The sequence below is a fragment of the Acipenser ruthenus genome, chromosome 5, assembly GCF_902713425.1.
Source record: "Acipenser ruthenus chromosome 5, fAciRut3.2 maternal haplotype, whole genome shotgun sequence".
Lineage (NCBI taxonomy): Eukaryota > Metazoa > Chordata > Actinopteri > Acipenseriformes > Acipenseridae > Acipenser > Acipenser ruthenus.
Genome location: NC_081193.1, coordinates 19,173,733 through 19,191,685, shown reverse-complemented (window position 1 = coordinate 19,191,685; position 17,953 = coordinate 19,173,733). Strand labels below are relative to the sequence as shown.

At 38.9% G+C, this 17,953-nt stretch overlaps 1 protein-coding gene across 3 annotated transcripts in view; it reads left to right on the top strand.

Annotated features, from left to right (window-relative positions):
* The window catches only part of LOC117403042 (transcription initiation protein SPT3 homolog), a 204,548-nt gene that overhangs the window by 163,761 nt on the left and 22,834 nt on the right, over nucleotides 1-17,953 (top strand). For all 3 annotated transcript variants that reach the window (XM_059023763.1, XM_034004896.3, XM_034004894.3), the window contains 2 exons: nucleotides 1,399-1,587; nucleotides 2,600-2,710. In XM_059023763.1, the coding sequence (XP_058879746.1) occupies nucleotides 1,399-1,587; nucleotides 2,600-2,710 (300 nt within the window). The remainder of the gene's footprint in view (nucleotides 1-1,398; nucleotides 1,588-2,599; nucleotides 2,711-17,953) is intronic.

Below are 17,953 nucleotides of genomic sequence, written 5' to 3'. Positions count from 1 at the left end.
AAGATGATGAGGAGGAGCTAACAGAGTGTTGGTATTTTAGCCAGCTTGACTATGACAGTAACTGAAAAATAAAGAAATGTGTTCACTTCCCTGGAATCTTTATATAGTTATCTTACCTGGCATTTGATTAATATAGTTATTTCCTGGAAAACAGTTCCCTGGCATTTAATGTAAATAGTTCCCTGGCATATTATGCAGAGAATATAGTTCGCTGGAATTGTATGGAGTTAGTTCCCTGGCACCTCAATTGTATATTGTTAACCTCCCACAATTTAAAGATAATAAAAAAAACACCAATTACATGAAAACAAAGCAACTTGTGCAAAATATACATGTCTCCTCATATTGTCCTGTGAAAGTGTGGTTTGCAGTGCGCAGGTGAAAGGGTGATGCAGGTGCTCCAGACAACCACAAAGTTCACGGTTCAGGTTCTTTTTATTTTCTTTTTCCAGTCTCCATGACCGTGTAAATAATAAATGCTGGCTCTTCCCAACTATGGGTATTGCCAGCGTATAAACCAAGGGGTTGCAGTCCTGAAATAATAATACAAAAACACAGACACACAACACAGATACAGACACGTCTCTGGACAGTGCGTGCTCTAGGTGCAGGTGCGGTGCTTGATCCAGGGGTGCTTGCTGGTGTACAGGTGCAGTGAAGTCCGGGCTTATGGCTGGCTTGAAGCGGCAGCTCCCGGATATGTATAATAGCCGTCTGGCAAAGACAATGGTACACAGTTATTTGCAACAAATACAAACAATTCGCTCACTGTTTTCTGCGTCTTCGTTTCCTCCCATCAACCACAACAAAGGAACCGATTACGGCATCACGCCCCCTAAAGTACCCTCAGCCCCGCCTCCTCCGATAGCTTGTTCAATCACATCTCCTCCAATTCGTGAATGAAACTGGTCGAGAGGGAGATTTGTTGATTCGGATTAATTCGCTCTCTGTCACATGGCCACTATAAAAGTTCACTTGGCCACTAGGTTTTGAAAGCTAGTGGCCAAATGGCCACCAGCATACAAAGTGATTTGTCCCACCCTGCTTGCAATACATTTTAAGCATCCCACATAAAAAGTATGAAATAGCACAAACACATATTTCATGCAGCTAACCTCCTTTGTTTTCTAGTAGCCGCTGAGAACATAACAAATGTCAGCTTGGTATGTGCAGTAGTAAACCACTGTGTTTCTTTTTTTTTTTTTAATATAGCTGATTTCTCTAACATGTTCCTTGTGTGCTGACATTGCATGCTTCTCATCATATGTTTAATTTAAATAGAATCTGCTAGATTGGAACATATTTCAACAGTGGATGCTTCTTTGTGTGGACTTTAACACTAGTTTTTGTTTCAAAATGTATTTAAAAAAATATTTTTTAAACCTACATAATTTTTAGGCACATCTTCATGGGCTGTCTGTAGCTGTAAAGAGCAACCCAGATTCACCTGAAAACACCCCTCCATCTACACCCTCCACCCCAGCCTCTGGGCAGCAGAGCCAAGGGAAGTCTTACTCAAGCACCCTGGGGAATGGTGGATTGGGACACAATTCCAGCAGCAAGGCCAAACAAAGGAAAAGAAAGAAGGTCTGTGCATATCATTTTAATTCAAGAAAGTAGAAAAGAAAGATATCAAAATGTGGGTCATCAAAGATTCAAGACAAACTAGTTACGAAGTACAAAGTACCATGCACATTTCGTTTGTGTCATTATGTATGTTTAATTGGGTTTCACTGACCTACAGTAAAGGATCAGATTTCGATAAGTGATTTAAAGCAGATTCACACCTCCCTCCCAGTAGTTTTATATTCTTCTTCATTTTCATCATTATCATAATCAAGTTATTTGTAGGATTAGATTGGAGAAACTAATAATAATCAAAATACAAGATCTCAAGGGAAGAGATTCTGACAGTTCTTTGTTTCAGCATATGGAAAAGTGTAGCTGAATGTTGTTGTTTTTTTTTTCTTCCACATAATACTTTACTGCTTTACAAAGGTAGAAATGCACATTTCAGATATTTGCTTTTTACACAGTTTCAGGAAAGATGAAGTTCAACTTTGAGTCAGGGTGCCCCTCTAAATGGATGTGGATCTGTGGCTGCTGTTATAAATCATTTTTAATAAGGAAATTGGACCACTTTTAAAAAAAGAATAATTGACTTCCATTTTTCTTTATTAAAGTCTGTGTTTAATATTGAGATCTACACAACATCCGGTTTCAGGATCTTAGCCATCTAATACATTTCTCTGCTGCATTTTATGAATTAATTTGAAGCAGGAGTGAAACATTGAGATTCAAGGGTAGCGCAACAGGCCGCATAGAGTGAAGAAGGATTAATCCATTTTAGTAATCTTTTTATCAACCAAAATGAGACATTCAGTATGCCTCATAATAGTTGTGTGTGTGCTTAAATTAATGATGACGTCTCTGCCTTTTGTTTTATAGTTGGGGGAGTTTAATTGTGTCATAAGATTTAGGTGTTGCATTTACAGAGGTTTCAATTTTCTGATTGTGTGTACTGTAGGTCTGTTGTGCAGAGCCATGCAGAAAGCAATGTTTTTGATTTAGTAACAGTTGATGTGTTTTTCTGTTGCAGAGTGCTGCAGCCTGTGGTCTCGAGGCTCAAAACGATGCCATCCAGCCCGCCCACATCAGAGAGGCGATCCGACGCTACAGCCACAAGGTTGGCCCACTCTCCCCATTCACAGTACGTAATAACAGAGCCATAAAAAGTTATATTTATAATCTTAGAGAAGTCTGATTTTAAAGTGGTCAAAGCTAAGAAGTATTGGAATTGTTGAGAGCAATTTGTGGTTACTGTAATTTTCTTTATAAAGGTGGCATAATTCTACTGGGGAATAAAACTCAGTAAATTTTGTCCATTTTGGAAACACAAAATACACTTTCAAATAGAATTGTCTTTAAATGCAGTTGAAATGTTGCTTGTGTGTGTGTATGTATGTTTATGTGTGTATATATACAGTATATATATTGTAAACGAGCCTTGCGGTTCAGGTTCGTTTCGCCTTTTAAAATACTGACCCAGACACAGAAATAGAGGGTTTTGAAAGCGCTTGCATGCTAAGATTTTTAATAAAGCAAAATAAACTAAATAAACACCTAGCTCTATTGAGCACTAACTAAACACAATACAGGAACCTCACTATAAAACAGGACAGCTAAGCTGTTTACCTGTAACACACTAAAACAAAATCAACAAAACACACAGTTTTTAAATCACTAATACCAAAAACGTTTTACACAGTACCTTTGTCTTTGTACGCTTGCGCACACTAACAAGCGGGCTTTCTATGCACACCAGCCCTGGACAGACTGGCTGCTTCCTTTTTATACCCTGCACCTGGCTCTAATTTACAATGATCACCAGGTGCAGGGGATAATAATAATAAAACAATTAACAATTCTAATTAAACCATTAAACATAACAACTTCAGCAGGGAGGAATTTAACAAAACATTGTACCTTATCAAAAAATGCATAACATTTCCAGGGACAAATTGAAGGATCATCAGTTTATTAAGACAAAAACATACACCTCATGATCTTCTGTAATCACATTGCAAGTCCTTTGTTAAGAAATGCTTATTGCAATACAAATAACACAAGGGCCAATTACACTTGATATCAGCCAGGTATCCCAACCAGGCACAGTGCATCTCTGTGCATTGCCAGGAATGTAAAAAAAAAAAACGAAAAAAAGAAAAAAAAAAAAAATATATATATATATATATATATATATATATATATATATATATATATATATATAATATATATATGTGTGTGTGTGTAAACCCTTGTCATGGTATAAAAGAATAGGGTATATAGTGTGTGAAGAATATTTCCTGTAACAAACAAAAAAACTCTATCGCTTGTGTGCTGCAAAACTCTCCATGATATCCAAATGATATCAGTTACAGTATACACATGTATTACCACTGAGTACCATATTTATTGGGTTTTTTTTTCTGGGTGTTGCATTTATATTTAAACAGTCAGGGCATTGAATATGCTTTTTATTCATTGGCTCTTTATCGGTCCTGCAGTTTGAGAGGTCATCAGCCAAATTATGTACGGTTGTGATTAAATTAAGCTTTTAAACTGGCTCCTGTTGCAATATGCTAAAGCCTATATCGGGCTCATCTGATCTAATATACAGTATATATATTATGATGTTGTAGTCAATTACTGGTCAGAAAGAAGCAGCATTTTAAAGATTTAATTGTAACATCTCAATATAAATATTTAGATGTATTAATTAAAAAATGCATGCATTTTATTCACTCGTTATACATTTAAACAATTTAACATATATAGATTTTTAATGTTTAATTTTACCAGAAATATTATTATTATTATTATTATTATTATTATTATTATTATTATTATTATTATTATTCTGTGCTTTTTAAATGTGGCAAGATTTCCCTTAGTGCCAGTCCAAGCCCTTGAAGTAATATAAAGAAACTGCACATATATAAATAATACACATCTTGGTTGTTTGTACATTGTCGTTTGATTACATGTCATTGAATAAGCTCGTTTTTACAAACAAAATAGGAGACTTCAACTACTCATATATATATATATATATATATATATATATATATATATATATATATATATATAGTCTCAAAAGATGCTCAGAGTAATTTGATAATGCAGGTTTTAAAACCTAATCACTCATAAATAGTTTTCTTGAAATAACTTCACAGTGCTTTGGGGGCAAAATGTCAAATGTTCTATAATACAAATAAATGAAATCATATGAAAACCTCTTTAGAAAAAAAAAATAGCTACTTAAATATTACATTTGGATTTCAATTAGATGTTGACCTTTACCATGTATGACTACATCATTTAAATTATAATAAAACTAGCCTGCCATACCACTCAAGAAGATGAGATGCTTAATCTTGTTGAGGCCTGGTTGTGGGTAAAAACATGTTTTAAATTGAACTTGTAAGCAGCAAAGAAGAGAGCAACTTTGATTTTTTGTAAGATCAAAGATGGAGATACTCATTGGCAAGCCTTTGTACTTTTCTTGCGCTCTGCTTGTATTTTGTTGGGTTATTTGTAATCTAAGTTACTGTGTTTCATGTTTATTTTTATTTTTTTTATTTACGTGAGCAACATAAATAAGTGATGTTAATTTATATAATGGCTGAGTACAAGAATCAGTTGCAGTGGCATGGGTGTGCCTAGAAATTGCAACCTGATTAATTTTGTGGGATGCTGTTTTTTTTTGTGACTTTGCTGTTGCTTTGTGACTTGTGATGTTGTTTTACTTTTTTAATATAAATATGTAGAGCATAACAGGCATGAATTGGATCCTACAAATTCCGGGACTGGATATAACTTTACTGAAGTGTGAGGAACTCTGGCAGTGAACAGCGAGCAGAATAATGATTATTAAAAAAACACATTGATCCCAGATGTGAAGCATTGTAAACAGGTTGCTATTGTGGATTGATACAAGTACTTAAAATAACATCAGATAGAAGTTACCCTTTAAACCAGTACGATGAACTGTGACAGTTTTTTTTTATATACTGCATTGTAGCTAATATATTTAATTGTTTATTTTAACTATTTCCCTCTTGTAGATAGCGTTCCCCAATGCCAGGTTTTACTAATGGAACAGATTAAGGGTCAAGGTGTTGTTTTTTATTTTTTAACCAGTTATGTAATTGTTGAATGCGCCGTGATGCTTATTTTAATTGGTATTGTGGTTTCTAACAACAGTCCAATAAAATGAATGTTTTCTAGCAAATTACAGTAAATGTGTTCATTTGGCACATACCCACATTATGCAGACCTATATTAGAAACCAAGTATTTCACTTAGAGGAATGGAATCCAAGGTTACACTTTCAAAACTCGATTGCACTGTAATTAAACTGACAGCCTATATTCTTTTCTGTGCCATAGTTTAAAGTAGTTATTTTTAATGAGCACAACTTTAAGGTATTTTAACTGAAGACAGTTTCAAATCTGATGCATTTGACGGTTTGATATGTTTTGTCATCTTTGCTTATCATTAAACTGCCTTTTATATAGCAAGGCACCACAGTCTGTTCAGCAGCTTTCACTTTTGGAAAACATCAGACATGCATACGTTGGTATATTATGGTAATTTTATAGGCTTATATCAGGCTTCTTGCAATAGCAAACTAAGCAAGATTAGTAGATGTGGATATTTTCCTGATCCCAATGGTGCTAAGTTGGCTAACCTAATTAGAGCATATCGCTTCAGCCAGACTTGGTCTACCAGCCACAAAACACAGACAGCCAAGTGGAAGTCAGACAGTTGTGTGCTGTTTTCATGCCTGCTGAAGTCTAGACCCAAACTGCAATACACCTTCTTCATCCCTCATTGGGTGGAATCTAACTTTTGATCACCTGCTCCAGTTTAACTTGGAGATTGTGTCCATGAGGTCAGAGTGCAGGTCACCATGCAGTGAAGTTAGTACAGGTTTGTGCATGCTTTTTTTTTAGTTTTCTAGTGTGTTGTTTTTTTTATTTTTTATATCGCCTATATTTTTTGTTTTATTTTATTCGGACAACTTACAATTTAATTCGGCTTTGTGTTGTATTAAAAACCAGTTTGGTTGCACGTATTTCACTGGTGAAGCGGGACCATTTAAGGCAATCAATACAAATTCCCCTTCAAACGCTGGTTTAAAAAGAACATGATATGTAGCATTTCTAGTGGTAATAAAAACGGTCATTGTAATTGCGTTTATGGTAGCCGTGGTCTGTTTTCAATTACCTTTCTCACTGACTTCTATTCTGCCCTATTTAAGTTTGCTTTACTGTACCAAAAAGGACATCTTTACCAGAGGGTTCAGTTTACAGAGGACATACAGTACAGTATGTTTAGTCCATCTGTACTGTTGATCATACTGTACATAGCATGGCTATAAAAAAAATGGCAGGTAAAAGTATACAAAAAGATTAGATTAACATTTACTGTCATATCAACATGTTATGAAATCTTTACCAAAGAAATCAAAAGCTGTGAAAGAATAGACATTTCAACCGTTAGACTGTAAGTGTAGGAAAGTGAAAATGTACACATTAATGATTAACTTTAAAATACTGGAATTTCTTTCTGCAAGGAAAAAATAATGTACAATATTATCATATTGTGCTTCTCGAACGTATGTGGACCCAATATAGATGAAAATTTTACACACCGTCTTCTGTGCAGAAAGGCAGTGGTTTAACGCTTTGTGGTTAAACCCAAATATTGTGGTATCTCGGTGTAACTGAAGAAAACTGAGTCAGAGTGTGCTGTTATTTTAGAAGAAACAATTAAAACCAAAAGATCTAGCTCTGAGCTTTAAGGGGCCCTGCAACAGACACAATCATTTATTTTCATCATGTATAAACAAGCATATTAATAACTAGAAAAAATTGACAAGTTTGTTATTTGTAAAACAACACTATTGTGTAGCTCAGGAATCTGAGAAAAGCAGAAAGAGGAGCAAGCGAAGGGAACCAGCACTGAAGTAAGAGAAAGTGAAGCAGTGTAATTGTATGTAAAAATAATGTGATATCTTGTGATATCTTGTAACAATGCTAAGTCGCCCTGGATAAGGGTGTCTGCTAAGAAATAAATAAATAAATAAAATAAAACCTGGCTTTGTACCATATGTGTGCATGGGTGTGCCTCATGAGTTATGAGGCAGTAATGAAGCCAGTGAGATTTCCAACTAAGAAACCGTTACATTTGCAAAGGTACAGTTTGGTAATCTTTATAATGTTTTGACAAAGCAAATACCCTGTGCTGTTTCTATAACCGGTAACCGGTATATATTGATGGCAAACAGCACAGAAACGTGCATTTTACCTTGTAAATTATAAACAATAATTAGGCTTTTCTAGGTGAGGTATGTGATATTTTAAAGGAGATTAATTAATCATAAAACAGTACAGTTAATTAATTATAAACTTTCTGACCCAAGCCAAGATTTATTAAAAAAAAAAAAAAAAATGGTATTGATTCTTGGGGCGGGGGGCGGGGGACGGTGGGGCTGATGGTCCCTAGACTGTCGTTTTCTTTAATAAAAAAAGGTTGAACCTCTGTTCTACTGTAGATACATAATACGTATAAATGCATATACACTTTTAATTGGGAAATTCTGTATTAAAATTAAAGTGAAGATGCAAAACAATGGCCAAGAAGCTATCAATTCATAATTATTATTGCATAATAACTTAAAAAAAAAATTATAAAAAAAGAAAATTGTAGGAAGCCAATAATAAAAAAATAAAACTTATTGAAACTAATTTTTAGATTTATAAAAGCAAACTTTTTCTTGTGTAAATGGTTTTCTGTATGATCGCATCTGGAAGTGTTTATTTCAGTGGCATGTAATCTATCTGTGCATCTAGTTAGCAGCCGCAGCAGCCGTCTTTCTTGTATACCTCTTGACTTAAATTTTTATAAATTATCTCGTTGAAATTGTACCAGTTTTCACATAGTTTGGCTGATTGCTGCCTATATACCTTACCTGCCAATCACCTTTGATTTACATTCCCCTCGACCCCATTCCTTCCCCCCCCCCCCCCCCCCCCCAAGCTGGAGACATCTGACTGTCCACTAAATCATTTTAGTAGGTAAACTACTCCTAGATTAACCTGAATGGATCAGACTTTCTGGGTCTGGCTGAAGCAACAACTTGGGCTCTCTGGCCAGAGCTCTGCTTCATTGTAAATCATGTTTACTACTCTTTCTTTATTGACCCTAGCTGGGGAAAAACACAAACTTACCATGTGCATTAGAAAGGCTGCAAAAAAGGAGTTGGAGTGAAGACCCGTCCTGCTAATCTGTGCTTTATACAATACATTACCCTTTTTCCCCACCATTCACACCTGTAATGGTAGGAAACCTCCTTGACATTATTTTTCTTCTTCTTCTTCTTCTTCTTCTTCTTCTTCTTCTTCTTCTTCTTCTTCTAATTAACAAACCCACGATATTGCCCAGTACATGGACACCTGGTGATACAGCATATTGTTTAGAGGATATTCCAGAAGTCTCTTAATTATGCCTGCTGTTTCCATTGCAAACTAATTTCTGATAACATCTGAATACAGATTTATTTTTACTGCAGTTACAGTATGGCTGTATTAGTTAGAACTATATCAAGTAGACAGAGGTATCGAAGTTAGAACTATATCAAGTAGACTGGTCCAGTGAAATCAAACCAGTATTTAGTCCCAGTAGCCTGGAGACTGCAAAAACGCCTCGAATTAAAAAAAATATTGTCAAAAATCAACCTGTTGGGCACACAGTATGTTTGGTCAGAGTGTACCACAGACACCATGACCTCCCTCAGTCTGTTGGCCAGTGTTTTAGAAAGAAATGTGTAGTCTGCACATAGCAGGGCAACGGGTCTCCAGTTCTTCACTTCACTCAGGTCCGCCTTTTTGGGCAGCAGAGCAACAACTACCCTCCTACAGCTGAGTGTTTCTTTTCTGCCAGACCTTCCGTGAACACTGACAGCAGATCTTCCCCAAGCAGGGACCAAAAGCTCTTATAAAAATCCACTGGGAGCCCATCAGTGCTTTGCAGTGCCGCTGTAAGCTCCTGCAGCGTAAGCGCCCTCTCCAGGCCACCCTTTTCTTCTTCAGGGATCTGTGAAAGCCCTTGGTGGAAACTGTGTGTGCGAGCTGCCTGTTCCCCTGCTAGAAGAGCTGTTTATAGAACTGCATAGCCCTCCTGCGAATCTCTCCTGGCTCATGCCCATCCTCCATCCGCAGGCAGTGGATCAGCTTGGTCTGGAGCTCCAGGATGTCCGTCTCCAGTGCTGTCATTGACTCATTGATGTCCTTAGTGACACTCAGTGTACTGCTGACAGAACTGGCGGATCAGCAGTTTCCCTATGTCCCACCACTGCCTAAGGGAATTAAAAGAACTCTGCTGCGCCCTCCATCTCTGCCAGGAAACAAAGTAAAACATGATTTAAAATGAGTGTCACTGGTTAAAAGGGTGTTAAAATGCCAATGAGAACTGCACGCTTTTAACAATGATATTAAAACACTGGAAACTACAAGGCAGAGATTAGACAGTTGGTGTAATAAGTGTAATTTAAAAGTGCTAAAATGATGTTTAAAACATTAAAAACCGGTCTAATCTAGCCAAGGAGAGGGCATTATCCCTAACCTTTACCAAAGAATACTGTCTTTTACTTTTATTAAAGACTCTCCAGATATCCTGGAGTTCGCACTTTTGTATTATCTTGCGTAGCTCCCTTGCAGACTGTGTGTGTGGCTCTATGTGATTCCTGTCTAGTTTATTGTTTTCAGTACAAAAGAATAAATATTCTTCTGCTTTACATCCTGACAGAGCATTGTCTAGAGATTTTAAAAAAATCAGTAGGTCCGTAAATATTAATAAAAACGAGTCTTTTGCTCGATCACTGCCCTTACAAGCAGGCGTCCTAAGACTACCTCGTCAACTGTAAAAGAAATGGGTTTAAAATTATCACTGAATAAAACTGCCACTCCGGCACTCAGAGCTGAACCATGACTAAAAAAAATATCGCCTTTCCATTTCTTCATCCAATCAATTTTAATTTTCGTTGTCACTATGAGTTTATTGTAAAAAAGTAACATTTTCAATATTTTTGATTAATATATTCAAAGATAGCAGCTCTTTTCAGCGCATCTCTACACCCATTTATATTTAAGCTCCTGATTTTAAACTCATTCATTAAAAAATTAAAGAGAGAAAATAGAATCACACTGGGCACTGGAACTCGCTTCCCCCTCTTCCCCTTGCTCTATACAGTTTTTATGACACTCCCCTCGCTCCCACACCTGAAACACTTCCTTGACTCTGAAGTTACGTAAATAACGTAATCATTATTTTCAATTCAATTTTTTTTTTTTTTAACTGTATCATGTATTATGCATTTCTCTGTATTTAAAGTATTATGGATTTTCTTGTTACTGCATCTTGTAAAGCGCTTTGTGATGGTGGTCCACTATAAAAGGTGCTGAATAAAATAAAGATTGATTGATTCTAAACTTTAAAATAATGCTTAACTATTCATTTGGATTGTTTAGAATCATAAAAAGCTGCCTTCGGAATGAAACGATGTGTTTCAGCTGCGGCTCTTTGCATCCCAATGGGATTCTTTTTATCCCCGACATAATCTGCTCATGTCTGGCCAGCTCTCTCTCGAGTAGCTTGTTCTTGAGGAAATGGGGGGGACATTAGACGGGGTGATTTTCTTGGCTGGGGCTGTAAGAGGGAGTACAGGAGTGAACGTATCATTTACCACTGTTCCCGTCTCCACAAGCTTGTTCACTATTTCTATTTTATTTAAGAAAAATACTATGGCCCCATTCATTCGGGAAGCAGACCTAATATTTTCACATCCCATAACGTCTTCCACTGCTTTCACTGCACCCTCTTGTCTGTCTCTCTATTGACTGCTGGAAACCCGGCACATAGCCTGCTGCTACAATATATTTCTTGCCACTGAGCAGAAAATTAAGTGTTTTGCAATACTGATTCCAAAGTGTTTGTATATCAGGTTTTGCATACAACGACATACTGTATTACATTTAAGTCTCGCTATGGTACTGGAACCCTCATACACAGGCATGCACAAAAACATAAAAAAAGTTAATTCAAAAGGAGCACACATTTTTATTTTAAATGCTTCATTGCGTTACATTTATGCCTCGCTATGGTATTGGAATCCTAATACACAGGAACGAAGAATAACATTAAAAAAAATTTAAAAAGTAGCATACATCTGGGGGGTTGGGTTGAATTGGGGATCTAAGTGTCCCACTCTGCAGCTGCCCGCACATTTGGCCCACCATGAAATTTAATTACCGACCCCTGCTGTATTGTATGATTAAAGTTACAGGTGTTAAAAATAATTTGGGATATACACTCTTTTGACTATCAAATCAAGTAGCTAACTTTGTAGTCAACAAACACCTTATTTATTATATGGATAAACTGCCTTTCCTTTAAAAATAATTTAGCTTGATGAAATACTAATGGCAGTATGAAAACAATTTACAGTTTTAAATAACAAACACATGACCACTGTGCACAAATGTGTTTCTCCTACTGCTTACTCTTATATGTAAACCAGATTTGAGTCGTGTCATGAATATCTGCACAAAGTCCATGTGTTATACTAGCACATTGATATGGCTGTGTAAGCAATGTAAATTGCCTTTATCCCTGCCTCAAAGCCAGTTTCTACAGCCAAGTTCCTAAAAAATGTCCATTGTTATTTAATCTGATTTGAGAAGTTTCCAAAACCATGTCAACACAACACATTGAGATTTGCATCTCATTCAAACAGCAGTCCAAATAGACAGTACAGTCAGCACTCACATATCTGACCCTATACAATTTTGACTTCAGTGACCGTTAACTTCAGTGACACATATCTAATTATTTCATTTTGGCCCATTCCAACCCTTGTATCTTTTTTGTGTTCCCTGAAAAACGTACAATATCAAAAATACATATCTGAAAGGATTAAAATAAGTAGGCTAGTAGTATTTTAATTCAGAATGATATGATTCTGAAATTACCACTTGCCAAAACTAGAAACGACACGTTTACTGTAATACAGTACATACTTTTAAATCCGGTACGTGTTGTAGCGATATGTAAAATATCCCATTAATGACCTAACAGCAAAATGAAATCTAAATGTCATCTATGCACATAACTGCATAAAACGTAAAAGGCAATGCAATTTAGCAAAACCAAAAGATTAAAAAAACAGTTCCAGAACTAAAACAGTATCCCAAGTCAGTATTCAAAATTGCAGAATATAGTGCTCGATATGGCCCTAATGTCACAGTTCACTTGCAAATGAAAATGCACAAAAGCAACTAAAGATCACAGATAAAAAAAAAAAAAAAAATACATCACTGTATCTAAAACGGTTTAATGATTAACTTTTACATTACCCTAGCTTATCTCGTTTGCTTTGTTTTGGCAGCATTTTCGTCAGGTGAAACTGAAGGAAACGCTGTGTAAATTGCACAATATAAGACAGACTGATTTGGCAGATTTTTTTTTTTTTTTTTTTTTAAACACGGGTTGTGAAGGATATTCACATAAATTGTAACATTGAAGAGATGGGCTTTGTATCAGAAAACTGGTGAAAGTCGGAAATCGCATGTGACGGGTAAGTGCATTAATTTGTTACATATATATAATGGGGATTGATTTTATTCTTTAATACAAGGGCAGTAAAACGCGACTTACGTGTATCTGGGTAACGGATATCCGAGTGCTGACTTTAAAACCTTGTCCTTGTTATTGTCTTTTGGGGGTACACCTGTAACACTCTTTTTTTCGTATACAATTTACAGAAGACACTTTATTGTATATCTAACTCTATGTTAAATGTGTCTATATGGCTAGGGCCCCACCAAATTCACAGTACATTTTCGTAAATCACGGGTCATAACATTAGGTCCACACTACACAACATTTAATACGGTACTCGAGAACCACACCCGAGACCACCTTGGGGTAGTCTCAAGTCCAGTTCTAAATTAGATTGCATCAGGTAGTGCGGTTTGTCAGAAGTGTGGAAGCTGTAATACTGAACTACATTTTTTGTGTATCCTCCAATATCCCATAGTGCTTTGTGATATGTTTGGCGAAATACAGGCGTCTGAAGGACTTGCTATCAGTACACTCCGCACTAGGTATTCATTTTTGTGCTTAAAAAAAAAAAAATTGTCAAGACATCTCTGTTAAACTAGTGGGAAAATAACAAAAGCACAATGTTAAATTAGGCGACTGCAAAAATGAAATGCGAGTTACAGTAAAAGTAGGATCGAGATGAACAATTCAGTTTTTCAGAGTTTAATTATGAAATGGAATCAGCTCAATTTGTTTAAAGAGACGTCACCCAATTAAAAATAAAACCCCAAAACTTCAAGCCCTACGTGTGTGTGTGTGTGTGTGTGTGTGTGTGTGTTCGCATTTACTTATGTAAATTAAAATACTTGTGTTTTTTTTTTTTTTTAGCAATATGGACCTCTTAATATGGGGCATAATACATTATTTTAAAATAAAATACAGTGCATGGTGGGATACTATCGTGTTAATTTACACTGTTCATTGCGCTGCTAGGAACTGTAACTGGACTATTTTAATACTGTTTATACGCATTAAGTCTGACTAAACAGGAAACGGTACTTCAGTGTGGATGCTTTGAGCTGGATTCATTCAAGCGTTTTTGAGTACGGTTCTCGAGATCGGTTCCCTTTCATTTCGAAGATGGCCGCCAATGATACTTTTGGGATGTGCCTGCTTGTCAGGTATTCGCTGAGCATTTTATATCAAAGCTGCCGATAGGCCCCTCCGCAGAGTGACGTCCTCGGCCCCGCCTCACCGAGGTAATAAATAGTTACTGCGCGGAGATGTCAGGCTCTTTGCCTTTCACAGACAGGTAGGTAAGGTGGGTGAGTATTACTCTAACCTTTTCCAGTTGTAATTGGACTCTTTAGAGCTCCTTCTTCAAGTTTTTTGTGAGTTCCCTTGCAAGTAATTGCTGGAAGTCGGCTTGCCACTTCCCCGGAATCAAAAACTCAAGTCAATTGAAGGCTGAGCCAACGATACGCAACTGCGTTTCATTTAAAAAAAAAAAAAAAAACTTCAACAGCCTACATCGCCTAGCGATTGTAGGCAGTTTTCTAACCTCTGCAGCTTGCTGCATGTACCTTGCTATAATTTTCCTCTGCTTTTTTCAGCTGTAAAAACAAAAAAAAAAGAGAAGGGAGAACACGACCCTCCAGCGAGTCCAGCCTCGCTGTGGAGCCGCTGTTGAATCGATGGCTCTGGCGACCTCAGTACGCCCACTCGGTTTGTGCGGCCTAGCGCCCCTACAGGCCACCGATTTACTACTGATTTTACTATTGCAGTGAAAAAAAAAGACAAAAAAAAAAGCTTGCTGTCAAGAAAAAAAACAAAAAAATTGAACAGGTGTGTTTTCTTTTTCTTCTGTCTGTCTCCTCTTCCTGCTCCAGGTCCGTGACTGCACTACCCCACTGCAGGCTATGCGCTGCACCGGTTGAGGGCTCCACACGGTCCAGACGCCACCTTGGGTGCTCCACTCCATTGTAAGCTTCGCGCTGCACTGGTTGTGTGACTGGTTGTCGTTGCCGACAGCGGTGGCTCCATGCCTCGGTGCTCCATAGCCTCGGTACCTCGGTGCTTCGGCATCCTCGGTGCCTCAAAAACTGCATGCCTCGGCGCTTCAACGCCTAGAGGCCTTTCGGGCCTCGCGCTTCGGTGGCCTCTGTGTCCCGACGCTCCACAACCTTGGTGCCTCGGTGCTTCAGCATCCTTGGTACATCGAGAGCTACATGCCTCTGCATCTCGACGCTTTAAGGCTTTTTAAGCCTGTGCAGCGGTGCCTTCGAGGACTCCATACCTCGGCACTTCAACGCCCTTGAGGTTTTTTGAGCTCCGCGCATTGCGCTCTCGGTGGCCTCAGTTCCCCAGCGCTCCATAGCCTCTGTGTTTCGGTGCTTCGACATCCTCAGCACCTCGAGGACTGTACACCTCAGGCTTCGACACTTCAAGGTCTTTTTTAGCCTTGCGCCCCAGTACCCTCGAGACCCTCGGGCCCCTGGTGCTCCATAGCCTTGGTACCTTGACTTTCCACCTGTGCACGTCCTGCAGGAGGAAATTGCCTCCGCAGGACAAACACACCCTGTGTGTGAGGTGCCTGGGCATCGTGCATGCCTATGCTGCCTTGGCAGACAGGTCGTCCTGCTCTTTTTGCGCTGGGTTCAAGAAGAGTACTCTACAAAAAAGACCAGCGCAGACTTCGACCCCCCAGCCTTTTCCGACATTCCCGGATTTCCTGGAGGAGGTAAAATTCTCTTGGCAACACCTGGCCTCAGCGCCCAGCGTGTCCTAGAGCACAGCCGCACTTCCCTCCATGGAGGGAGCAGAGGCAGTAGGGCTCGTGCAGTTCCCTCCGGTGGACTTCACAATAGCGGCCTTAGTGCGAGCCCCCCTTGTGGGAGGCCTGTCCAAAAGATCCTGTATGCTCACGGAAGCTCACTTGAAAAAGACATACGCCGCTGAAGCACAGGTCACGTGGCTCGCTAACACAGGAGCCCTTTTGACGGCCTACCTGGACGGCATGCTATGATCAGTTACCCTTCCCGAGCCACTAGCTTCGGAGCTACGCACAGTTTCGGGCACCTTGCTGCAGACTTCAGGGTTCCAGGGGCAAGCCCTGGGCAGAAGCCTGGCAGGCTTAGTGGTGGCGTGCAGACAGCTCTGGCTGTCCCAAGTGAGGGTCCGCATTATTAGATGCTCCTGTCTCCCCTGGCCATACATTTGGACCAGCAGTAGAGGAGATCTTGCAACGCTCTCACAGAGAGCGAGAGGCGTCCCAGCAGGTAGCTGTGATGCTCCCCTCAGTATGGGGAAGGCCTCGGCATGGGGAAGAGTAAGGTGTTGGCGTCCGGCAGTTACCATGGTAACCCAGACTATCCAGGTCCCTACGGCACCACGGAGCGACCTGAGGCACTGCCTCCAGGCTCCACGGCAAGGAGCCAGCAGCAAGGACGGGGGAATGCCAGACATGGGGCACCAGCGCCCAAGGGAGACAGTTCCAGCGGAACCGCTCCAGGCAGCCTCCGCCCCAGCCCCAGCAGGGGCCCAAGGCTAGCGGCCTAGGACCCACCCGTTCGCACAACACCATCTGCAGTTGCATCTCAGACTCCTGGGTGCTCGCCACCGTACACACCGGCTACGCACTGCAATTCCACTCAGGACCTCCTCCCTTTCGAGGGATCACGGTCACATCCGTGAATGACCCTCTCCAGGTCTTGGCCCTCAAGCAAGAGGTAGAAACACTACTTCAAAAACAAGCCATCCGTCTCATGAACACACCTCAAAGAGAGGGGTTCTACTCGAGGTATTTCTTTGTGCCAAAAAAGGACGACGGCCTTCGTCCCATCCTAGACCTGAGACACCTCAACGGGTTCTTGAGAGAAAGGAGGTTCCAGGTGGTCACTCATCGACACAAAATTTAATAATTTGTGTTTGGTGAGGAGGCACACAAAACTGAAAAGGAACAAAATGCGTTGTTGGTGTGGCTTAAGTCCAAAGTTAACTGTTTACGTCATCGACTGGTTGAATGGTAGATTGTCATACTGTATATCGGTGTTTCATTGTTTCTTCTAAATAGAATGCTTGTTTAAGCAGGATAGTGTGTAATTAAATGTTATGGACTTTTTCAAAATACTTTTTATATAATGTTTCTCTGTTAATTAGTTTTACTTTATTTCTTTGACGTAATGCTTTCGTTATTATTATTATTTATTTCTTAGCAGACACACTTATCCAGGGCGACTTACAATTGTTACAAGATATCATATTATTTTTACATACAATTAGATTATTTTTTACACATTATTTTTACATACAATTACCTATTTATACAGTTTGGGTTTTTACTGGAGCAATCTAGGTAAAGTACCTTGCTCAAGGGTACAGCAGCAATGTCCCCCACCTGGGATTGAACCCACAATCCTCTGGTCAAGAGTCCAGAGCCCTAACCACTACTCCACACTGCTGAACAACATCCTTTCAAATGGACTAAAAATTAGGCGGTGAGTCAAGTTCTTCCCTTATTCACTTTAATTATGGTTAATAATTGTAACAACCAAGACTATTAAACTCAGTAAGGGATCATTTATGCCATTGGGCACGAGAAATTATGGATTATTTTTCTTACCGATTTCAACACTTTGAGTTATTTATGCCACTTAAAACATTTCTTCCTAATTGATAGTTGTTCCATAAAGAGATCCATTTGATTTGTTAATTTGGTAATTGGATTTGGTTTTCAGTTGTTAACAGTTAATGTTTGTCTCTCACATTGCGGCAGAGTTTTCATGAG